This window comes from Equus asinus, chromosome 24 (genome assembly GCF_041296235.1).
Source record: "Equus asinus isolate D_3611 breed Donkey chromosome 24, EquAss-T2T_v2, whole genome shotgun sequence".
In the NCBI taxonomy this organism is placed as follows: domain Eukaryota; kingdom Metazoa; phylum Chordata; class Mammalia; order Perissodactyla; family Equidae; genus Equus; species Equus asinus.
The window spans coordinates 57,762,307-57,787,915 of NC_091813.1; the positions used below are offsets into that span (position 1 = coordinate 57,762,307).

The 25,609-nt window shown below is 37.7% G+C and overlaps 1 protein-coding gene across 4 annotated transcripts in view; it reads left to right on the plus strand.

Annotated features, from left to right (window-relative positions):
- NKAIN2 (sodium/potassium transporting ATPase interacting 2) overlaps nucleotides 1–25,609 on the plus strand; it is a 919,540-nt gene that overhangs the window by 870,877 nt on the left and 23,054 nt on the right. For all 4 annotated transcript variants that reach the window (XR_001399934.3, XR_006519185.2, XR_011497696.1 and 1 more), the window contains one exon: nucleotides 21,778–21,838. Coding sequence is in view for 1 of the 4 variants with exons in the window: in XM_014852938.3 (XP_014708424.1) it covers nucleotides 21,778–21,838 (61 nt within the window). In the remaining 3 variants the exon portion in view is untranslated. The remainder of the gene's footprint in view (nucleotides 1–21,777; nucleotides 21,839–25,609) is intronic.

Consider the following 25,609-nt stretch of genomic DNA (forward strand, 5'->3'; position numbering starts at 1 on the left):
AAACTGAGTGCTATATAAATGTTAATTATTGTTAGTCACTAGTACTCAGATTGACTCTGTTCATCAGAGACAAGGAAGCAAAATCCACCTGCTTTTCAGGAAGCTGTAAAGATTGAACATGGCATGTGACAGGGATAGTGACATTGCAAGTAGTTGGGAATCAGCTTTCTGAAGAAAGGGATTTAAAAGGAATCACACTTAGTCACAAACCAATTCTAGATGGGGACTTTTGAAGTGGAGGGGAGCAGTGAGATGTAGAAAAATATCTCTTAGACTTAATTTTAGGAAATTGAGCTGCAAAAGCAGATGGAGGCTAATTTTAGAAGAACTCAGTCAACCTTCACAAGAGACCATGAACATCAACAGAATGTCATCTCTCTCTCAGTATTTCTTGCTTTCTTAAGACCCACATTGACGCACACATGTGCACACGTACACACAGGCACACAGCAATGACATTCAGCCCTGAGGTTTCAGCAGTTTTGACGTCATTAAGGTAAAGTGTAGAGATGGATTGTCCCGAAGCCTTACTTTTTTGGGAGAACAACTGATAACGACAACAGATAATGAGATAACGACAGCATCTTTAAGTATAGGACGAAAGCAGATGGCTTTCTCTCCCTCTGAGTTCTGATGCTGTGGCTAAGATGAGCATGCTTTTTTGTATCTTTTCAAATGTAATAAAAATATATATAATGGGATAAAAAAACATATTTTCCTGGATTAGGGTGAAAAAAACTACAAGTCAGTGTAAATACTAATATGCTCAATTAAAGGAATGAAAACGTGGGTCTTACAGCATCTGGATCACAATTTTTAAAAAATGAATTTTTTTTTTAATCCCTGCATGGGAGCCATTCCCAGCAGTTTCTTTTTTTTTTTTTTTAATATCTTTACATACTTATGAAATCCTTTTCTTTCTCTTTTGTTTTCTCCTCCCTTCTTATTTCTTTAATGGAGTCATCAATGTTGAAATCTCTTTGATGATTTTTGACAAGAATATATTGAAAAACCAGTGATAAAGTTTTATCACTAAAATAAGAACTGATAATCCATATAGAATTAATTTGACATAAGTATAGAAAGAATTAAAGCTATTAAACCTTAGAAATATGAATGACATTTGCCAATAAATAATAAGTGAATACATATTCATATTCACTTATTATTATTTAAAGGACTTTTAAAATTTGGGGGGTAAGAGAAACAATTCTAAATCTCACATTTAAACTTCAATTGTAGAAGGTGTTTCCCTAAAAATCTCTAAATTAGCTGACAGTTCTCAATTTCTACACCCTTAAAGTTAAAAAAAAAAAAGCAAATCATTTGAGACAATTAACAAATGCCGAAGACAAAAAAGAAATAAAGGGACCACCTTTCTTTTTCGGGAGATGGCTGCATAGAGTCTAGTGTGATGAACATTTAGCGATGAGGAGAATGACTGGATCATACGATGTTTCCCCTAGGAGCTCAAAGTACATTCATAGTTAAGATTTCATTTATCTTCACATGGACCTGTAAACTACGTGGAACATATCTTCCTCTCACTATTTAATCAGGAATTCTAAAATATGGTTATTTAAATGAATTAGAGCAAGATACAAGATTGGAACTAGCTGGAAACAGGAACTAGCTGATCCTTGCTTGAGAGCTCACTAAATGTTAGGCATTATGCTTATGATGTATTTGTCAGCAAAAGCCTTCCATCCACTGGGATCAACTTGTTCTTTGGGATTAAAAAAGAGTTCAAACTCCCATCTCGTATACAAAGTATTCTGGAGTACCCCTGGAGGATTCCTGGGACCTTTCTTGACTCCCCTAACTCCACTCTTTCAACTGAATTCTCGATTATCTCTTTACATTTCATCTGTGTACATTGTCACTTTGATTCCTTCAGCTCCACAAAGTGCTGCTCACACAAGAATGCATGGCAAAACTTAACTGAAATTTCGAGTGTAATGAGATGGTGGGAAGATGATCACATTGTATAAACATACCAAAAATTTAAAATAAAATTTGGACAATAGCAATTTATATTCCTGAAGAATCTACTGTTTATTCTCTCTACTAATTATCTCCAGAAGCCCAGACCACTTCTGTCCAGCCAGGTTCCTACCCTGCAATGACCCAGCAGTTCCACTAGTAGGCATTTCTTTAAGAGAAATGAACATATATGTTCACGAAAAGATCCATAGATAATATTTAAAGCAGTTTTATTCATAGTAGCCCAAACCTGGAGGCAACTCCAAGGTGCTTCAATAGATAGATAGATAAATAAATTGAGATATCATGGGAGAATTTTGCTGTAGTGGTCACCCATTCATTTTGACATTGGGATGATAGCAAAGATAATATAGAGACTTGAAAAATTCACCCTACTATTACTGCTCTTGCAAACTGCCACATCAATTTGAGTAAGCCAGAATGCCCTGATGGATGATTAAATATGTGAGACCACAAATATGTGGTCCATTTGTCTTCATCACCTCAACTAACAATCAGCCAACACAGAGGAAAAGAGCTGCCTAGATGATTGACAGTCAACCACAGATGCATGAGTGAAATCAACCTAGTCTAGCAAAAGAATTGCCCATCTGAACTCAGCCCAAATTGCCAACCCACAGAACAATGAACAAAACATGAATGGCTGTTGTTTCAAATCCTAAATTTTGGGGTGGTTTGTTATGTAGCAAAAGTTAACTGATATATGAATATTCATACAATGGAATGCCAGTTGAAAATAATACAGAATAAATTACTGATACATGCAATATCTTGGATTAATGTCAAAAAAAGTATGCTCAATGAAAGAATCCAGACAAAAAGCATTATTCTATTTTTATGAAGTTCAAGACCCAGCAAAATTATTCTATGGTTATTAAAATCAGAATAGTGGTTGCCTGGTGGCTGGGGTGAGGATGGAGGAATGGTGATGAAAAAGGGTCAAGGGCGAACTTTCTGAGATAATGGACATATTCTTGGGGATTCTTAAGAATGTTCATAGCCCAGTTTAAGAGTTAATATGCAGAAAATGAATCATAATAAAATAAATTAAGTTGTATAATATAGGTATTTAACAGGGTGCTATGTGAGTACAGAGCGAAGAGTACCTATCTGTGCCTTTTGACATTTAGGAAACACTTCCCTGAAAAGTAGTCTTGAAATAGCCCATGTGCATGTAGGCACTCACTAAATGTTGTTAAATTTTGTTTGTTGGATAGAGAAATGCCATATTCAAAAGCATGATGGTATCAAACAGCATGGCATGTATATTGGGGCAACTTCCTGGAGATTTAATGTGGGAAATTCAAGGGGAGCCACGAGAGTTGGGGCTAGAAGGGTAGGCTTGAGCCAAATCACATATATTCTTAGATGCTTTGTTATCAGTTCTTTATCTCGTGAGCAAGGGGAGCCATTGATTAGATTTTCAGGCTCTTAGAACCATACCACTCCTGTGACTATCCACCTAATGTGAGGCTCGCCTTGCTCACCAGTAGTAAACTGAAGGTAATTAGTGGCTCACCAATATATTTCTAATAAAAGAAGCCCACTCTGGTGTTTAGGAGCACATATAAACAATTCAGAGGAGGACTATAAAATCATGATGAGTTGGAACCACTGAGACAGAAGTGAAATGATAATTAAATGAGCGGGAGGAACTGGCCAGTTCTTCTACAAGCTCCAGGTTTCCCAAGAGCGGCGTTCAAGTCCTCTGTGGTTTGTCTGGTAGCTGAGCCAGTTTGTTTGTTGCTGATTTCCAAATTCTGCTCACCCAAAGCTCAATACGATCCTCTGTATTCAAATTTTCAGCCTGGAAAACTAGGTGAAATTAATTTTAGGATTTTTTAAATCTATTTTTTATTGAGGTAACGTTGGTTTATAACATTATATACATTTCAGGTGTACATCCTTATGTTTTGACTTCTGCATAGACTACATCATGTTCACCGCCGAAAGTCTAATTTCCATCTGACATGGTACAAATGTGCCCCTTTTCCCCTTTTCTCCTCCCCGCAACCCTCTTCCCCTCTGGTAACCACAATCTGTTCTCTGTATCTATGTGTTTATTATTTTTTTTATCTTCCATGTATGAGTGAAGTCAGATGATATTTCTCTTTCTCTGTCTGACTTATTTCACTCAGCTTAATACCCTCAAGTTCCATCCATGTTGTCACAAATGGCAAGACTTCATCTTTTTTATTGCTGAGTCATAGTCCACTGTGTGTGTGTGTGTATATATATATATATATACCACATTTCCTTTATTCATTCATCCGTTGATGGGCACTTGCATGATTTCCAAGTCCTGGCTTTTGTAAATAATGCTGCAATGAACATAGGGGTGCATATGTCTTTTTGAATTAGTGTTTTTGTGTTCTTTGGGTAAATACCCAGAAGTGGAATAGCTGGATCATATGGTAATATTATTTTTAATTTTTGGAGGAATCTCAATACTGATTTCCATAGTGGCTGTACCAATTTACATTCTCACCAGCAATGTATAAGGGCTCTTTTTACTCCACAGCCTCTCCAATAGCTGTTATTTCTGTCTTTTTAATAATGCCATCCTGCTGTGTGTGAGGTGATATCTCATTGTGGTTTTGATTTACATTTCCCTGATGTTGAACTCTTTTTATGTGCCTGTTGGCTGTGTATATATCTTCTTTGCTAAAATGTCAGTTCAGATCCTCTGTCCATTTTTTAATGGTTTTTTGTTGTTGTTGTTGAGTTGTATGAGTTCTTTTTATATTTTGGATATTAACCCTTTATTGGATATACAATTTGAAAATATTTGCTGCTGGTTTTCTTTGCTGTGCAGAAGCTTTTTAATTTGATGTAGTTCCGTTTGTTTATTTTTTCTTTGATTTTCCTTGCCTGAGGAGACATATCCTAAAAGATATTGCTAAGACCAATGTCAAAGAGCATACTGCCTATGTTTTCTTCTAGGAGTTTTATGGTTTCAGGTCTTACATTCAAGTGTTTAATCCGTTCTGAGTTAAATTTTGTGTGTGGTGTGTAAGATAGTGGTCTAGTTTCATTCTTTTGCACATGGCTGTCCAGTTTTCCCAACATCATTTATTGAAGAGACATTTTTTTCTCCATTATATGTTCTTGGCTCCTTTGTCAAAAATTAGCTGTCCATAAATGTATGAGTTTATTTCTGGGCTCTTGATTCTGTTGCATTGGTCTGTGTGTCTGTTTTTCTGCAGTAGCATGCTGTTCTGATTGCTATCGCTTTATAGCATTCATTGAAATCAGGGAGTGTGACACCTTCAGCTTTGTTCTTTTTTCTCAGAATTGCTTTGGCTATTTGAGGTCTTTTGTTGCCCATATAGATTTTAGGATTCTCTGTTCTATTTCTGTGAAAAATGTCATTTGGATTTTAATAGGGATTACATTGAATCTATAGATTGCTTTAGGTAATATGGACATTTTAACTATGTTAATTCTTTCAATACATGAACATGGGATATCTTTCCATTTCTTTGTATCTTCTTTGATTTCTTTCAACAGTCTCATAGTTTTCAGCATACAGGTTTTTCACCTCCTGGGTTATATATATTCCTACGTATTTTATTCTTTTTGTCGCAGCTGTAAATGGGATTGTATTCTTGATTTCTCTTTCTGCTAGTTTGCTGTTAGTGTGTAGACGCACAACTGACTTTGTATGCTTATTTTTAACCTGCAACTTTACTGTATTTATTATTTCTAATAGTTTTTTGGTGTATTCTTTAGGATTTTCTGTATATAAAATCATGTCATCTGCAAACATTGACAGTTTTCCTTCTTTCTTTCCAATTTTGATCTCTTTTATTTCTTTTTCTTGCCTAGTTGCTCTGGCTGGGAATTCCAACAGTATGCCAAACAAGAGTGACAGAAATGGGCATCCTTGTCTTGTTCCTGTTATTAGAGAGAAAGCTTTCAATTTGTCACTTGAGTATGATGTTAGCTGTGGGTTTGTGATATGTGGCCTTTATTACACTGAGGTGTATACCCATTACATTGAGCGTTTTTATTATAAATGAACGCTGAATCTTGTCAAATGCTTTCTCTCCATTTATCAAGATGATTATATGATTTTTTATTCTTCATTTGTTAATGTGGTGTACATGTTGATTGATTTGTGAATGCTGAACCATCCTTGCATCCCTGGAATAAATCCCACTTTTTCATGGTGTATAATCCCTTTAACGTATTGTTGTATTTATCTGATGATATCTTGTTGAAGATTTTTGCATCTATGTCCATTGGCAATACAGGCCTGTAGTTTTCTTTTTTGTATCATCATCCTTGTCTGGTTTCTGTATCAGGGTAATGTTGGCCTCATTAAATGAGCTAGGAAGCATGCCCTCATCTTCAAGTTTTTGGAAGAGTTTGGGAAGGATAGGTGTTAAGTCTTCTTTGAATGTTTGGTAGAATTCACCGGAGAAGCCATCTGGTCCTGGACTTTTGTTCTTTGGGAGGTTTTTGATTACAGTTTCAATCTCCTTACTAGTGATCAATCTATTCAGATTCTCCATTTCTTCCTGATTCAGTTTTGGAAACTTATATTCTTCTAAAAATTTATCCATTTCTTCTAGGTTATCTAATTTGTTAGTGGATAGCTTCTCATAGGATTATTTTATAATCCTTGGTATTTCTGTGGTATCTGTTGTAATTTCTCATCTTTTGTTATTGATTTTATTTATTTGAGTCTTTCTTTTTTTTCCTTGGTGAGTCTGGCGAAAGGTTTGTCCATTTTGTTTATCTTTTCAAAGAACCAGCTCTCAGTTTCATTGTTCTTTTTTATTGTCTTTTCAGTCTCTGTTTCATTTATTTCTGCTCTGATTTTTATTATTTCCTTCCTTCTACTGACTTTGGGCTTCATTTGTCCTTTTTCTAGTTCCTTTAGGTGTAGCGTCAGATTGTTTACTTGAGATTTTTTTTGTTTCTTAAGCAACAAGCAACAAAAAATTTATAGTGTATTACTATAAACTTCTTTCTTAGTACTCCTTTTCCTGCATCCGCTATATTTTGGTGTGTTGTGTTTTCATGTTTATTTGTCTTCAGATAGTTTTTGATTTCTCCTTTGATTTCTTTGTTGATCCAATAGTTGTTCAGTAGCATGTTGTATGGTCCCCACATGTCTGTGACTTTTCCAGCTTTCTTCTTGTAGTTGATTTCTAGTCTTATACCATTGTGGTCAGAAAAGATGCTTGATATGTTTTCAATCTTCTTAAATTTGTTTTGTTTCCCAACACATGGTCTTTCTTTGAGAACGTCCTATGTGAACTTGAGAAGAATGTGTTTTCTGCTGTTTCTACATGGAATATTCTATGTATATCTACTAATTCTATCTGGAGTAGTGCTTCATTTAAGGCCAATGTTTTCTTGTTGGCTTTCTGTCTGTATGATCTACCCATTGATGTAAGTGGGGTAGTAAAGTCCCGTACTCTTACTGTGTTGAGGTCAATTTCTCCCTTTAGTTCTGTTAATAATTGCTTTATATATTTTGGTGCTTCTATGTTAGCTGCATATATGGTAATAAATGTTATATCTTCTTGATGGATCACCCCTTTTATCATTATATAATGTCCATCTTTGTCTCAGGTTAATTTTTTTGGCTTGAAGCCTATTTTGTCTGATATAAGTATGACTACATCCACATTCTTTTGATTGCCATTTGCTTGGAGTATCATCTTCCATCCTTTCACTTTGAACCTATGAGATAAGATGGGTCTGCTAGAGGCAGCATATTGTTGGGTCTTGTTTTTTAATCTATCCAGGCACTCTGTCTTTTGATTGGCAAGTTCAATCCATTTACTTTTAGGGTGATTGTTGATATATGAGGACTTAATACTGCCATTTTATCTTTCCTTTTTTCACTTTTTCCTTGTTTTTTTTGTTTGCCACTTCAGTGTGGTGGTTTTCTGTGATATGTATCTCATTTTCCTCTTTTTTATGTTTTGTGTCTCTGCTCTGAATTTTTGTTTTTTGGTTACCATAGGGTTTGTATAAAAGCTCTCATAGATAAATAGTTCTTTTTCTGCTGATAGCATCATAGTATCAGTTGCCTTTGCAGGTTCTGTAGTTTTCCTCTTCCCTTTCTATGTGTTTGTTGTTGTAAATTATCCCTTTTTGTATTGTGAATTCATTATCAAATTGAAGTGGTTATAGTTATTTTTAATGCTTCTTTTCCCTTTGGCTTCTATGTTACAATTGTTTACTAACCTATTCTGATACAGAGTCTCAATTTTCTGATTCTGTCTATTTATCACTTTGCTCAAAGCTTTGTAAACCTTTGCCTTTTTGTTTCAGGTAGGAGAGCTCTTTTCAACATTTTTTGTAAATCAGATCTAGTGGCAATGAGTTCCCTAGCTTTTGTTTGTCTGGGAAAGTCTTTATTTCTCCTTCATATATGAAAGGCAACTTTGCTGGATAGGGTATTCTTGGGTGACAGTTTTTATATTTCTATATTCTGAATATATCATTCTACTCTCTCCTGGCCTATAGTGTATCTGCTGAGAAACCTCTTGATAGTCTAATGGGAGTTCCCTTGCAGATTATTGTTCTTTTTTTCTTGGCTGACTTTAATATTCTTTCTTTGTCATTGATTTTTGGCAATTTTATTATCATGGGTCTTGGAGAAGGTCTTTTTGAATTGAGATAACTGGGTGTTCTATTAGCTTCCTGGATTTGTATGACCAGTTCTTTCCCCAGGTTTGAGAAGTTCTCAGATATTATTTCTTTAGTTAAGTTCTCTGTTCCCTTCTCTCTCTCTTCTCCTTCTGGGATACCCATTCTCCTAATGTTTCCTTTTCTAGTAGAGTCAGATAATTCCCATAGAATTTCTACATTTTATTAAGTCTTAGTTCTCTCTCCTTTTCCACCTGAATCATTTCTGGTTTTCCATTTCAAGCTCATTAATTCCCTATTCCATATGATCTACTCTATTTCCAATGCTTTCTGCTGCATTATTCATCTCATTTATTGAGTTCTTCAGCTCCAGAATTTGTTTGGTTCTTTTGTTAAGAGTTTTAATCTCTTTGGTAAACTGTTCCTTCTGTTCATTGGTTTTATTTCTGAGCTCATTGAACTGCCTTTCTGAGTTTTCTTGTAACTAGTTGAGTTTCTTCACAACAGCTATTTTGAATTCTTTATCAGTTAGATAACAATCTTCCATGATTTTATGTTTGGTTTCTGGAGAGCTATTATTTTCTTTGTGAGATCCCATGTTACTGGGGCTTTTTGTGGTGCTTGCTGAGCTATTCCTCTGCCAACACTTTTGTTGTAGCAAACACATTTCTTATTTAGGTATAGCTTTGTTTGTTTTGTGTTTTTTTAAACAACAAAAAAATTTTAATTTTTTTCAGTAACATTGGATTATAACATTATATAACTGTCAGATGTACATCATAATATATTTCAAATTCTGTGTAGATTACATCATGTTCACTACCCAAAGACTAATTATAAATCATCACCTCACATATGAGCCTAATCACCACTTTCACCCTCCTCCCTCCCCCTGCTTCCCCATGGTAACCACCAGTCCAATCTCCATTGCTATATGTTTGTTTGTCATTTTTTATCTCCTACTTATGAATGGGATCATACGGTATTTGACTCTCTCCCTCTGACCTATTTCACTTAGCATAATACCCTCAAGATCCATCTATGTTATCACAAATGGCCAGATTTCATCATTTCTTATGTCTGAGTAGTATTCCATTGTGTATATATACCACATCTTCTTTATCCATTCGTCCCTTGATGGGCACCTAGGTTGCTTCCAAGTCTTGGCTATTGTGAATAATGCTGCGATGAATGTAAGGATGTGTGTATCTTTACGCATTTGTGTTTTCGTGTTCTTTGGATAAATACCCAGCAGTGGAATAGCTGGATCATATGGTAGATCTGTTCTTAGTTTTCTGAGGAAACTCCATACTGTTTTCCACAGTGGCTGCACCAGTTTGCATTCTCACCAACAGTGTACGAGGATTCCCTTCTCTCCACATCCTCTCCAACACTTGTTGTTCCCTGTCTTGTTAATTATTAGCTTTGTTTGTTTTGATTCAAACTTTTCAACCACTTGGAGGTTACAAGACTTTCTTTTATTTTTCAATAGATGGCGCTATAGCACTAGCTTTTGGTTTCTCTTAACTGAGCTGCCTCTGGCTATATTTGAGGATCTACACATTCCACCCTCCACTCCCTCTATTTGGGTTGCCACTAGCACTCTCCTCATTACTCCCTTCACCTCTTGGGGTCACTGATGGGTTGCTGTTGCTGGTCTTGCAGCAGTCACCGGTTTTGCTGCCAGGGGCACGGGGATGGCTGATGCATCCAGGATCACCGGGTTAGAGGCTTCCACACCATGGCGGGGCGGTGTTGGGGGTGGTGGAGAGGGAGCCACATTCTGCAGGCACTGCCTCAGCTATTGCCCCTTACGACAGACACCACTGCTGTTGGGATAGCAAAATCTTGTGCGTACCTCCACTGCTAACACTAGGCTATGAATTATGGCCAGGCCAGGAGCATGGGCTTTGCCTCCACTGCTGCTCCATTTCCCATGGCCACAGGTGCCACTGTGGCTTTCTGGCTGGAGTCACACGTGTGCCCTCTGATGATGCCCACTAAGTCCTCTATAGCTAGAGGCAGCTGGGTCAGCTACTGCAGCTGGGGATCCAGGATCCTGGGCTCTGTCTCTGCTATTCCTCCATTTAGCCTCCTCTATGTGCTTTAATTCACCCACCATTTTGTGTACCAATGTGTGGATCTCTCCAGTATCCTGGTGTATTGTGCAATGTAGCCTTTGTTGGGTTATAGATGTTCTACTTGTTATAGATTGAAGGGGATAGACAAAAAGAATCCTCTCAGCCACCATGATAATGAAGTCTCTAAGATTTTTTTTCTGAATGTGAATCCATTCAGATTTTTAGAATCTCAAGTTCCCTTCACTTAAAAGTGTTGTCAGTTTTGCCTGTTGGATAAGTTAACAATGCCATGTAAGAGTGAAAAATACAGGATTTCAAGTTTGTAGACATGGATTCAAGTCCTCTCCTAACTATCTCTTTATCTTGGGACATCACTTAATTCCAGTAAGTGTCGGTTTTCTCATTTATAAATCATGGATGATGACAGAAACTCTCTCCTTTTTTCTGGAAAGAATTGATAGGGCAATAGCTATAAAGTTGTTAGCATGTGCCCAGAACATAGTGAGCACTTCAGCGATGCTAACTATTACCTTGACTGTTAATCATTAGCCTTTCCTTACCTACTTCCTGGGAAGTGAGTGGTTAGTTAGATGACTGGTTGTTTTGAGATTTAAACGTGGAAAATAAAAAAGTAAAACATACAAATATGGTTACAGTTTTTCCTAGTTTATTCCCAAATGGTAATGATCATGTTACCAGTAACTGGTGAAATCTTTTCATTCTGAGGTAGTTGATGCATTGTCTTTCACCCTCCTATTTGTTTATGAGTTATGTAGAAGAAGATAATCTAGGATTTATGTTCAAAAGAAGGTAACTCAGATAGAAGGGAAGAAAGAGTCAGTGAAGAACACCAATCATAGCCAAGTTCTGACTCCAAAGTTATTCAGTCTACCTAGATTACTGCTACACATGGGAAGGGTTGACAGGCCTTTTATGTGACACTTTGATTCAGTTTCGTGCCTTTTAAAATTGCTTTGAGAAAAAAATAGTCTTCAAATTTGTGTCTTCGCCAATGCACATCTTATTCCCCTTGGGGGATCTTTTTCTGTTACTCTCTTCACTCCCATTCATCTTCCTCTACCACATATTGCAGCAAGTACTTTGCTTCAGAAGCCAGCTTCATTGAATGCAACATAAAATACCTTTTCGTAGTTCATAAAGCTTATTCCCACAGATGTCATGGTAAAGAGACCAACTGCTCTAAGGTTCCTACTTAACTATATTTTCCAAGCCCTAATAATACATCTAAGTGTACTATAACATTTTGAAGCAACTTTTCTCTCTAGCTGATATGTTCTGATGTTTTCTTTTCATTTAGATTTTTCTTTTTAGAACAGTGAGAATACTATTTTTGTTGGCACTATTTTTATATAATGTTAATCAATAAACTATTTTTTATAATGATGAGTTTGTCATTTAACACCTCTTCTGGCACACATTATCTGCCAAAGGAAAAGATGCTTTATGAAGATTCGTCAAAGTTGGGTAACTAACTCTTTCTTACATCCTACCACATAACCAAACAGCCTGGACCAAGGATTCTGAACTATGAGAGAATAACATGTGCTTCTAAGCCATAGGGACATCCCAGCTGTCCATGCCAAAAATCCATAGAACCAGCAAGGAGCTTTAGGGCAGACTTATAGTTTGCCTAGTGAGATTTATGAATCTCTGCTATATTTCTTGACTCAGCCCTTTTTTATATAAAGAAACACTTAAATGGAGGTCAACTTCTAGTCTGGAAGATGACAACTGGTCAATTCCAGAAAGATTTCTATTGAATCTACTTAATATCTTCAGATGAAATTGGAAGGAATGACTTCTACCCAAACAGGGGCCTTTTGCTCACATATATACATCTCTGTTATTCTAGGGATCCTAGATGGCCCCAGATTCCTCTAGAAATGTGGACAAGACAGAATCTTAGAGACCAAATATAGTGTCTTATTTATCATGCCCAAAATGTTAACTAGCCTGCTGCATTTCATCATTGTTACTTTAACATGGAGGAATAAGAGATATTTACTAATCTAGCATGGGTGGAGGTGTTCATTTCATTTTGTTCAAAATTTCGGCCAGACATATTCATTGTTTACATTTTACAGAACATTTTAAAATTGCACTTTCTTTCTCTAATGCTTCATTATAAATGAATCAGGATCCAAATATGTGAAATATATATAATCTTAAACTTAGTTTTACTATTAAAATAGTAGGATGTTGTCAATAAGTTGCTTTTTGCATTTCCCAATCATTTTCTCTTTTTGTTGAGATATAATTGACATATAACATTGTATTAGTTTTAGGTGTACAACATAATGCCAATTATTTTCAATGAGCAGTTTTAGTTAAGGATTCCCCTTATGGCTCCTATCTCAAAAACTGAATGCATCTTGTGGCTGTTCTGTTGCACTAGATCAGCTATTTGTTTGATCTCTTCCCAACTGACATATGTATAGAATCGTTGAACTACTGCTGTCAATACAGTTTTTAAAATTAATCAGATATTTAAACTCTGAGAGAGGTATTAACCATGATGACATTTGAATTTTGTTAGCTGTCTTTCACCCTGCCTGAATACCTTCTGCTCTGCTGGCTTGACTAATACATTAGACTCATTTGAACTCGGGTAACTTTTTGGTGGGTTTGGCCTGAAGAAATCTCCCAGTCTCCCGAGGGCAGTTTATAACGGGAATGACTGGTTAAGCCAGTGTTGCATTTGGTTCAGTCCATTTCCCAGCCTTCAGTAGATGATACAAGTTTGCATGTACGTCTACTTTTATTAAATCTTTGAAAAAGTGTTTGATACAGTCATGCTCGATGATGCGGCGCAATACCTAAAGGCTAGGGTTAAGATATGTTTCTGATCCTCTGAAAAGCTTTTCTGACTCAGTAGGCTGTGAACAGTCACAATAGCCCTAAAGGCAATCCTCCATGAGTTATTGTAGGTTGATAACTGCACCTGGATTACTCGTAGCAAAGAAAATTTGCAACATGCTCCTGAGAGTCCAGCCAGTGGAATAGTATGGGATAAAAATCATCTGGTGGACCACAGAGATGATACACCAGCCCACATAAAAAACATTTCACATAAAAGACCTTCATTAATAACACTGATATAATCATATTAGAATCCTTTGCTGAAGCTCTCTCAAATTATGGAAATGGAATAAGGTGCAAAAGAGCAAGTAAAATCGTTTGCAACTTAAAAGTATATTTTGTGAGGGCATAATATCCTTCTGTTCAAATTCATATTACAAAAAGCATGGGCTTATAGCGTCTGATATGAATTCAGAACAAAAATAGATGATTTAATTTAAATGAAATATAGAACTAATTTATATGAGAATGAGATAATTGCAGATAAAAACTGGTGTTTGCTATTCCCCATCTCCACTCCCAGCCAAAAAAGAGTGTTGAATAAGGATTCCACATTGTATCAACATCAAAAACTATTGTGGCCTTCTATGCTGGTCTAAGGACTCAGAATTAAAATGTGTCTTTGTACTTAAGAAAACAAGTGTATCCACCTTGTTTAAATATATTTGCAAATTTAGAACTCATAATACAAAATATTTTTAACATAACTAATAGTACCCTAAAATGTAGTATTTTTAAATTAAACTTTTTATGTGAGATAATTGTATTTTATCATACAAAATGCAATTGTATGAAATAATACAGAAAGATCCTATATACTCTTTACCCAGTTTCGCTGGCACCCACTAATCTATAATGACTATAGTTGTGTCATGTCAAGAATGTTATGTAAGTGGAGTTGTGCAATCCTTTTCGGATTGGCTTTTTTCACTTGGTGTAATTCTATGGAAATTCGTGCGGGTTGTTGCATATATTAATAGTTCCTTCCTTTTATTGCTTGTATTCCATGATATGAATATACCACAGTTTGTTTCACCATTCACCCACTGAAGGACAGCTAGGTTGTGTCCAGTCTTTGGCTATTATGGATAAAGCTGCTATAAACATCTGTGTACAGTTTTTTGTGTAAACATGTCTTCATTTCTCTGTGACAAATGACCCAGAGCCCAATTGCTGGGTTGTATTGTAGTTGTGTATGTAGTTTTTTTTTTTTTTTTTTAAAGATTTTATTTTTTCCTTTTTCTCCCCAAAGCCCCCCGGTACATAGTTGTGTATTCTTTGTTGTGGGTTCTTCTAGTTGTGGCATGTGGGACGCTGCCTCAGCGTGGTCTGATGAGCAGTGCCATGTCCGCGCCCAGGATTCGAACTAACGAAACACTGGGCCGCCTGCAGCGGAGCGCGCAAACTTAACCACTCAGCCACGGGGCCAGCCCCTGTATATGTAGTTTTTTTATAAAAAACCTCGAAACTCTTTTCCAAAGTGGCTATACATAAATCTTTCCCTCTTTCTGTTTTCAAGATTTTTGTCTTTGGTTTTCCAAATTTTGAACATCATGTATCTTGGTGTGAATTTCTTTGGGTTTATGCTGTTTGGGTTTCACTCAGCTTCTTGAATATGTAAGTTCAGGTCTTTTGTCAAATTTAAGCAGTTTTGATTTCTTCAAGTACTTTTTCTGTACTGCTCTCTTTTTCCTCTCCTTTCAGGACTCCAGTGACATAAATGTTAGATGTTTTATTGTAGTCCCACAAGTCCCTGAGTCTCTATTCATTTTTCTTCAGTCTACTTTTTTCTCTCTTGTCCATATTGTATTTCTATTGTTCTGTCTTCAAGTTCTCTCATTCTTTCCTCTGTATCCTCCATTCTGCAGTTGTTTCTTTTATTTTGGTTATTGCATCTTTTCAGTTCTAAATTTTCAATTTGGTTTTTCTTTATATCCTCTATTTCTTTGCTACGACTGTTTATTTTTTATTTATTTCAAGCACGTTCATAATTGCTTTGTTGAAGCATTTTTGCGATTGCTACTTTAAAATATTTGTCAGGAAATTCTGACATCTCTGTCCTGCAGCTTTGTGTTAGCTTCCCTTCATTGTCTTTTTTCATTCGGGCTGAGATCTTCATCCTTATTGGTGTGATGAGTAATTTTAAATTGAAACATGGACATTTTGGGTATTGTGTCATGAGACTAGATTTTCCCTAAACCTTCTGCTTTAGTTGGCTTCCTTTGATACCACTTTGAAACGGGAAGGAGAGACACGGACTCATTTCTGCCAAGTGGAGTTTAGAAGTCCAGGATCCCCACTCAGACTTTGTTGAGACCCAAGGAGGGAAGGGCTTCTCATTAAGGCTGAGACGGAGTGGAAATTCCTGCTCTCTACTCAGCTTTCACTGATACCACTAAGGCTAGGAGGGGTAGGAGTGCCTTGTTCCTGCTCGTCTGACACCATAGGGGCATGAGATTGGCCTTAATACTGCTCGGCATTAATACAAGTTCTGATTCTCCAGTAGGGCTCCTCTGACACCACCAGAGTTAGGAGGGGAGGAGTGCCTTCTTACTACAGGATGAGGCTAGAAGTCTAGATGCCCCATGTGGTGCCTACTGACACTAGAGAGGGGGACTTCCTCCTTCCTGGCAAGAACAAAAGTCTAGGCTTCCTGCCTGACTTCTCAGCACCACAGCCTGGCCTGACGAGGAATCTTTGCTCTCCACTATTTGCTGCTGTGCTTGGGGAGGGGGGCTGCAGTTTTTTCCATGTTGTTGGCTAAAGAAGACCTGTTATTATCTTAAAAATTTTTCGTCTTGCTAAGCTATCCCTTTCCTGATTCTCTGGCTACAGAAAGCAGGCTTTTGTTTCAGCTTTTTTATCTGTGCCCATTGGCATGTCTGGATTGTGGGCTTCTTGAGCTCCAAGTCTAGTATATATGAGACAAAAGAAAAATAGAAAACTCAGTCCCATGTCCTTCCTTTGGTCCCAAGATTCCTAAACAGTCTACCTTCTTTCCACCTTTCGGGGTCTTCCTTTGTGTGTTTTATCTACATATACGTGTGTGTGTGTGTGTGTGTGTGTGTGTGTGTGTGTGTGTGTAATGTCCAGGGGATTTAGTCGTACTTATTGGGAGGGTTGGGGAAAAAGATGTCTACTCCAACTTCCTGGAAACAAAAGTCCAAAAGATACTATTTTAGAAACTAAGGTTGTTATATTTTCAATTACTACAATTGAATCTTTTTAAATACTTACCAAAGGCTTTGGTTTCCCCTTATCTATTAGCTTCTAAGTGAATTTCTGGGACATACAATCATAATATGGTTTGTAGATACGAAAAAGAATTTTAACCTGATTTAGTTATAGAGAGAAAATATCCTTTCTTTCAGCCGGTAATGATATCAAGATGATAGTAATTCCCCATCAGGTGAATTAGAAGTGAACAAATCATATTATATGTATTGAGGTGAAAAGATGAATAAAAATAAAAAGATTTAGGTTTAGCTCTGCTTTGAATGCCAAAGACTAAGACAACTGTAATATTTTGGTTTTCTTACACGTGGATAATTGTATGTTTGCCTAGTGTAATACCTCTGGTACCTTTCATTGTTATTCTATCTTTAAAATAAATAATTTTATTTTAATTCCAGGTACTCAGATCTATTATGACAACATGGGTCACTGTTCTCTGCTTTGGCACCGTTACTCCCTTCACTTCACCCAGCTCCTCTGACCTGGGGCCACTTGTTCCTCTCTGAACATAATCCACGTCTTCCCAGAGCTGTCCTGAGTTCTGCTTGGAACGTGTCCTCTGCTTTCCCCTTGTCGTTCCCTCTCAAAGCCCTCCCACCTCTCGAGGTCCGTCTCCAAAGTGCAACCTACAACCTACCCCGGGAACGACTTGCCAGTTCTTGGGGAGACAACACGTCAATTCAGTCTTAGAGGATGAGTTCCAGTTACTCAAAGGTGCAAGGCTGAGCAAGGAGGGGAGGGAGCAGGTATAGAGCATTCGCAAGCTTTGTTGGCAGAATATGTTAATGAGTTAAAGAACAGAGGAGGGAAACCACTTTATATTTGTTAACAAACCACCAACAGCTTAATATTGGCATTGTAGGGGAGGAGAACATTTCCTCTTCCCAAATGGGGGTTCGTCTGGCTGGAGAATGAATTAAATTCACATGAGACAGAATAGCAAGAGAAAATTAAACAAAGCTTTATGAGGAACCATGGCCCGGGGCCTTTCTTCCCAAAGGAAGAAAGGGCACCAAAGAAGTGGGGTGCACATAGTGGTTATATACCCCCAAACAGGATGTTTCACATGTGATTGAAATGTCCCTCCCACAATAGTCACAAGATTGCCCTGATGGACACAGCAGGTAGTGGTCGGCTATCTCAGAGGGCGTAGCCGGAGGCAAGTCTATTGTCTGGAGCTGGGCGGTCACAGGTGAGCGCAGCAATCAGTTCCTAGCCTAAGGAAAGATGCTTAATCCTTAAAGAAATGCCAACGTTGGGAGGGGGAGGGAAGTTAGTTACAGGAGGTTACCAGACTAGCACAATAAAATGCAGATTTAAGTCCTTGCCTTTAGTATTAATTAAGAGTTTTTAGAGAGAAGGTCATCTCCTTTCTTCTTTCTGGTACAGAGAGGGAGGCACCTTTTACAGATAGAGATTACCTTACAAATGTAAAGGTGTCCTAACAAAGGGCAAGTTCCATTCCTCAGAGCCTCCTTGCCTGTCCCAGTTTATCAAAAGCAATCAGCCTCAAATAATCCTGATGCCAAAGAGACATATCTTGGGGTGGCCAATTCCAGGTCCCCACAGCATCAATTCTGAGACCGGGAGTGATGGGGAGGAGGCTAGAAAAGGAGCTAAGGATCACGTTAGGAAGGATGTTTATTTCATGAAAACTTTTACACTTTTTCAGTAGAAGACAGGGTGCTCCTTAAGTATATTGTGTAGAAAATGACAGATTTGCAATTTGATACATACTCAAAGCTCTCCAATTATAGCCCAAATGTGCCTTCACAGCTTTTATTTCTGTTGCTCTAGTATGAGGTCCCCAAACTCTCAGATGGAACTACTGGCTCTTCCCTGAACACAACCCATAGCTTTCCCACTTGAACTCACTCTGGAAAAGCAAGAGCCATTTTACCTCTCCTCTGCAAAAACGTATAGCATCCTTCCAAGAGTGGTTGTGAGAATTAATGAGCTAATGTGTGAAAGCCCCCAGTTTACTGTTTGTCACTTACTAGACAATCAATTTCTTCCTTCCTCCTGGTGCTTATCTTAATCTACTTCAAATTACAATCACACACATATCCCTGCTATGAAATTGCAAATTCCATCAGGATAGGACTGTGTCTAAAGCAGTGGCTCTAACCTGTGGTAATTTTGCCTTTTAGAAGACATATGGGAATGTCTGCAGACACTTTTGTTGTCTCAGTTGTCAACTGTCTTGTTTGTAGGATGCTACTAATTAAACATCCTATAATGCAGAACAGACCCCACGAAAAAAGAATTACTCAACCCAAAATGTCGATGGTGCCAAGGTTAAGAAACCTTGGCTTAGCTCATCTTTACAGCCCAGGTAGCAAATAGCAGAGTTGCACATCACAGGAGGCATTCAGAGTTGTTAAAAATGATTGGAAACCCCTTTTCTGTAGGCAAATTTTATAAATGCTATAAGGAAGTAAAAATTAAATAGAAATTTATATGATGTAGGAAAATTGGAAGATAACAGAGGTTTATGAATCTTGATTAATTTTGGAGGAATAAATTTCCATCTGTCTTTAGAAGCAACCAGTTTAAAAGTTAAAGTGCCCTTAATCAGCAAGCTTTTGTAATGAAATGCAGTAGGATTTCCTTTTATATCAAAGGAGGTCCCCTGATAGTTAAAGAATGCAACCAAATACAATGAAAAGGTCTCTGGTGAGCAGAATACAGTGTCTGGGCTGCATCTGGGAGAGTAGTTCAGTTAATAATCTAGAAACTAGTAACACTTCAATGAGGAATCTAAACTTATTGGTCCTGAATCTCAGAATTCATCAATGCTCTTTACCTAGATTTTTATTTCAAAGGAATGAAGTGATGAGTAAGAATCAAAAAAAAAATCGTGATTGGGAAAAAATTGCTTTATAGATAATGCAAGTAACAAGTACCTAAAACGGAAAATAAGAGCTAAACTACTGATAAATCCTCAGCACTGAACCATGATGGCGAGGACTTCATGTGGAGGAAAGGGAGGAGCTATAGACAGTACCCAGGGGACTGAACAAAATGCATAGCCTCTTCACCTAACCATAGCCAGATCCAGGTACCAATGACAGAGTACCCATTGGACTGGGTCACTCAGTGATTAGAGCATTTTCATGGGTCTTTGTGGATAAAAAATTAAGAAGTGTTAGCCTAGTCTATTTTTCTAGTACCCATAAAAATGCCCAAATCACAAAAATGTGGTTAACTTGTCTGTTTTCTTTTTATAAATCGTGATTTTGTTTGAGCAAATCAAAATCTTTTCTAAAGCCAAATGGGAGACACTGGTTTTTAATAGTACTCTGTATTCTAAAGATAAAAACAATGATCCTGATGATCCTCTTATATAAGGAAAGAGTTCTTATTATCACTATTTTATTGCCAACAGCAACATATAAGTCAAAGTGAAAAACGCTAATTTGATATTTTTTTAAAAAAGAAAACTAACTGCTAATATAGCATCAGTGCTGTTTTCATTTCTCTCTCTGTCATATGCTCAGGGTCAGATACTACACGGGGGGAGGGGGAGGGAGTGCGCACTCCCTCTTCTCCCAGATCTGAAAAGAAAGGCCATTGAGGAATGTGTTACGCAGGTCTTCTATTCCATCATTTCCTCCCCCAAGTAAGGTCGCCGCTTCTGTTCCAGGAGCCACTGTTTGATCCTATGCTAGTTCTCTTTGGAAGAGAGCTAGAATCTGCCAGAACATGCTTTCTCCTTCAAACCCCAATAAAGATTTTCTGAAGTTCCTTTTAACTGGATCTCTTTTTGTCTCCAAACAGTTCTGTGCTCATTAAATAGCTATCAGTGTACTCTCTGACGTAAAATGTTCTGCTCATACCTTCCAAAAAGATCGTTATCTCTCAGCTGATGAAAAACAGCTTCATTAGGCTTCCTTAGGCCATCAGGGCAGCTCCTTTTTTCTCTGTGCCTTAACCTCCTGATGGAAGACTGCAGCCTTTCCTAACAGCCCCTTCCCCACACCAAATACTACCATGTAGAGTCAATACTCAGCCGGAGCAATGCCTTTCTGAACTGTCATCATGAATAATCTTCATCACTGTTCTGATCATCATTCTGATGAAACTGGCATATCTTTAAAGATTTTCCCCCAAACTGTATTATTTTGGGGAAAAAACATTTTTTTCTGCTTATCAGGAAATTATGTTAGTTTCCTTCTTTCCATCAACACTCATATTGACTAAATAAATATTATACTGATATGAGGGAATACAAAACCGCTCAATCTGAGGGAATGGATATCAAAAGACTTCGCTATGCTCCTTTACAGGTACCAATTTCCCTGAGCAAAGACTTCCCTGACCATAGGGACCTTTCTGTAAGGATGTTTCAGAAAAGATGATTTGATGTGTGCAATCCCAGTTCAATGCATTGTGATGCTCCTTACCCACAGGGTCCACCGCAGCGCTTCTCTGTAGCATGTTGTCCTAATTACCCTTGGATGCTTTGGTTCCTGGTCCAAGTCTAAATAAGATTTTTTTTTTTTACTTACAAAGTGTCCATGCAACATACCATGGAACCTCCTTAATATTTTTCCCTCAAAACATTTTTCTGATGGTCAGTGAGAGTCCAATTTTAGAATCTAAGGCTCTTGGCAAATGAAGGGAAATGAGAAGTTTATTGGCACAAATGGAAATGCTATTACATTAACGAATGACCATAATTCTTTTTTCTTCATGCACCTCAAATAACTTATTTTAGATTGCTTGGCAATTAACAAATCTTACACAAAAATTCAGGTCAGAGAAAAACAGAGCAATATGTTTGTTTATAAGGCAGAGAGGTCACTTGGATCAAGAATCCACACTGGAGTCAAGATCCAGCCTGATAAAACATTTTGGACGCAGAATCTAGTCGTAAACTGCATGCCTTTGAAAAGCCACCCCCCAGTGAGGTCCGGTACTGTTGCCTTTGCCTCACGTCTAAAGCGTCTTTGTTTTGTTTCAGCTGGCAGGGTTCATCTACGCCTGTTATGTTGTGAAATGTATAACTGAAGAAGAGGACAGCTGTGAGTATTAAAGCTCTATTCTGTTTCTTTCAAGTTCAAAGCATCTTCTTTTCTGCCTTCTACCAAGCCTTCCTACCTCTCAAACAATATTCCCCAACACAGCATTAGAACAGGGGATAAGCCATTTGTACCAGTCGGGCTGAAATGTTTTTCATAAAAGTATCCAGCATATTGAAGAGATGCAGAAACACCCGTTTGGAAAACATATTCCTTTCTTTTCATTGAAAAATATTTTTAGTCTATTCCTCTTATGACAATGCTAGTGGAGAATATAGAGAGGAAATTGGAGACAGAAGTGATGTTTAAATGTGGTTAACCTGTTTTCTTTTTTATAACTCATTTATTAGGTATTGATAACTAATCAGTTTCACCCAGGGCTACAAATTTCAATAATCAACCATTTGCAATAGTTACTAAAATTCTCCAAAGAACAGACTTCAGATTAATTCAAGAAATTTGTCTTCAGGAAACCAAATGTTCGTTATTTCTTTTTTGTTCCTACAATTTGATACACATGGCCAGAACTCTATGTCTGAGTTTCAGCATTTAGTGCTATTGCTTGATCCAGGGTGTCGACCGCGATGCTCTCTTACAAGCCTCCAAGTGGCTCCCTTGTCCTCTGCTCTTCTAAAAATTGCAGGTAGAAGGTTTCATCCTTCCTTGCCCCCTGAGGATGTGAAATAGGAGGGCTGGAAGCAGTAATTCTGTTCTCTGGGTATATCAAGCATACTTACCCGTGCAGCTATATTTACTCTGAGGAAAAATCAGAGTTGGGAATCATTTTTCTTGGTTTCCAAAAATATTCCTAACAATTGGGGTTTCGACAGTGGGGAAAAAGACAAGAGTCCACTGCTCTGACACAGGATGATTTGAGGAAAAGACCCAAAGAGAAATGTGTGTTTCTTTTTCACTTTCCAATCATACTAGAAAGGAGGAGGCAGTCTCAAGTGATGAATTAGAAGAGGCTCTTTTTCAATCACACTCAATTTGATGGAAAATCAGGAATATACAATGCATAGTTTACATTATTTTGTGTGTAAAAGGAAATGATGGTCCTTTAGATAAACATTTGTAAAATACTCCTCAGTGTGTCAAGTGCTGTGTCAGGCTTTGGAGATTTTAAGATTAGTAATACACAATCTTTCACCTCTAGGAATTTGCCATCTAGTAGGGAAAAGCAAACACGTGAACAAATAAGTACAATAAAACTTCATGGAGTGCATACTCAGGGGAGACAGGAAAGGGACTAGGAAAGATTTCAGAGGGAAGAACACTCTTGAGCTTGCTCTTGAAAGATGAATAGGCATTTGTTGGGTACCTGATATGGGAGTAAGGGAACCCAGGCAAAAAGTGAAAAAGCACCAAGGCATATCACAGCCTGCCATGTTGGGGGCAGAGCAGCCAGATAATATGACTGGATTGTATCCTGTGCTAGAGGTGGGCACCCAGAGAAGAGTGGAAAAGAGAGCATGGATGAGATAGTAGAAAATGGTTATGACAGAGTGAAGAGTTTGGATTTTATTTTGTATAACATGCTGGCAAATCAATTAGCAGGTAGCTTATAAAAAGAGAGTAATATAATCAGAAATGTTCTTTAGAAAAATCACATTGGTATCAGTATGAAGGGAAGACTTTGGGATGGGGGCAAGATTAGGGCAAGAGAGTCTACTTAGACACCATGAAAATGACTAAGGTACAAGATGATGAGGTTCCGGACTAAGACCAGTATTGGAAATGGAGAGGACAGATATGATATGAGACATGCTAAAACAAAGTGATTAAGGGGCTGTGGATGGGTACCATGTAAGGGACAGGGAAGAGACTGATAAGATTCCTGGGTTTCTGGTATGAGTGAGTGGGTAAGTGGAAGTGCTCTTGAGGAAAATAGAACGGGGATGTGATAATTGGTTCAGTTTGAACAAGTTGAGGTTGAGGTGCCTTATGAATATACAAGACAAGGCATCTAGTAAGCACTTGTCTTGTGCACAAAAGATTTAGTCAAAGGTTAGGAAGGGTAATAGATATATGGATTTTATAATGTATGGACTCCACAAACTATGTAAGTTGATTCAGATTTCACCATTCAGTGTCTTTGCTGTGACAAATCCTTGATGAAGGGAAAGTCTACAGATTAAATTTTATATAGGAGTTGAGCTTTCCTTAGACTATATAGTTTGATTTCATTTCACAATGATACCCGTGCATTTTTGTCTTCAGAAAATACTGACACACCAAGTCTCCTAGACAGATAATCAGTATCTCTCTAGAATAGTGCCTCCCCAAGGGGATCTCAGTAAAGCTAGATCCATAAGATATACCGTTCAAAAGAGATTCCAAAGCCAAGTAAGTTTATCAGTGAAAATTTAGAATGCACATTTACATATTAACATCTCTGAGAGTCCTGCAGTAAAGAAATATGTTTGATTTTTCCTAATTCACAGTTTTGTTTTAACCATATTATGTGGGTGAGGTAGAGAGAAGCCAATGCAGATGAAAGAGAGAAACCAGAAAGAGTTTTCCAGTTTCATTATACTCACAGTTCCCTGGGGAGAACATCACATGCCACGCGGGGCCACTCAGGAAGCAGTAGGTTTGGTGACAAGGCAGAGAGAGAGCAGAACTGTGGGCAAGCGCCTTTATTGTGGTTTCCAGGGAAAGGAATGCAGAGTAAGTGGGTTCAGGATTGGCCAGCAGTTTGAAAGGGGCACCCCATGAAACTCGTGTTCCCGCAACTGTTAGAGAATATGGCTTGAGGCTATCTAAAGTCGCCAGAGGTTTTAGGTGAGCTAAGTTTAGTTGGGAAGCAGCCAGTGGTCATTTTGTAGCTGCTAAGGCATCAATTTATAGAAATCAAAAGTTTGGTTAATATCCCAAACATGCAAACACAAAACTCTTTTTCACAAGAAATCTTCATGTTCCAGAGAATAAGGGAATTATTTTAGGGAATTCTGTTCTAGATCAAATGTTGACCAAAGCCGTGTAAATCCAAGGGTTTGTGAAGTCACAAATACCTTTTGGAAGGTCAGTTTTATCTTTCAAGCATCTAATAAACTATTTTCCCAAAAACTCCAAAAAATAATGCTTATGTCTTTATATATATTTTGACCGCAACCCCTTATCTGCCTTTGTTAATCTAAAACATAAGCAGACTTCTCATAGATAATTTTTCTAATTTTAGTCTTTTTGCTCAGTGGGTAAGATAGGAACTACTTTTATTTTTACATGCAAGTAGACTGAAGCTTACCTAAGACATTCCTGGGGCCACTAACCAGCCTGAAGGACATGCTCCTTTGGGCCAAATCTCTGTCCAGTTAGGTACATTTACTTGTGGTCATTCACACAAGACAGTTATGAGTATTCGTTGAGAACAATGCTGTGGACTGATATTTCCCATGTATTATCATTGTCTTGGTCACTTGTCTGTATGTTCACCTCCAGACACTGCCTAGAACATGTGGCTTCCAATGCTCAAGAGTATAAAAAAGGTTTGAAATTTCTAATTTTGGGTCATTATATTATAAAGAAAATTATTTTAATCCTTTGAAAGCATTCTGGCAAAATGAAAGTAAAATACACACAAATGCTCTCAGACAGTAAGCCCTAAAGTATGGGGAAAGTTCAGTGTCTATGTGAACAGGGAAGGGATCTCTGTGTGTCTATTCAGACCTGCTGTGGATTTGAGTGAAGCATCTAGATGGCAGTGGAGTGCAGGGGCAGGGGCTAGCTTTCCGCTTGCCTAATTAGTTCAGTTTCCGTTCCTCAGAGCCTCGT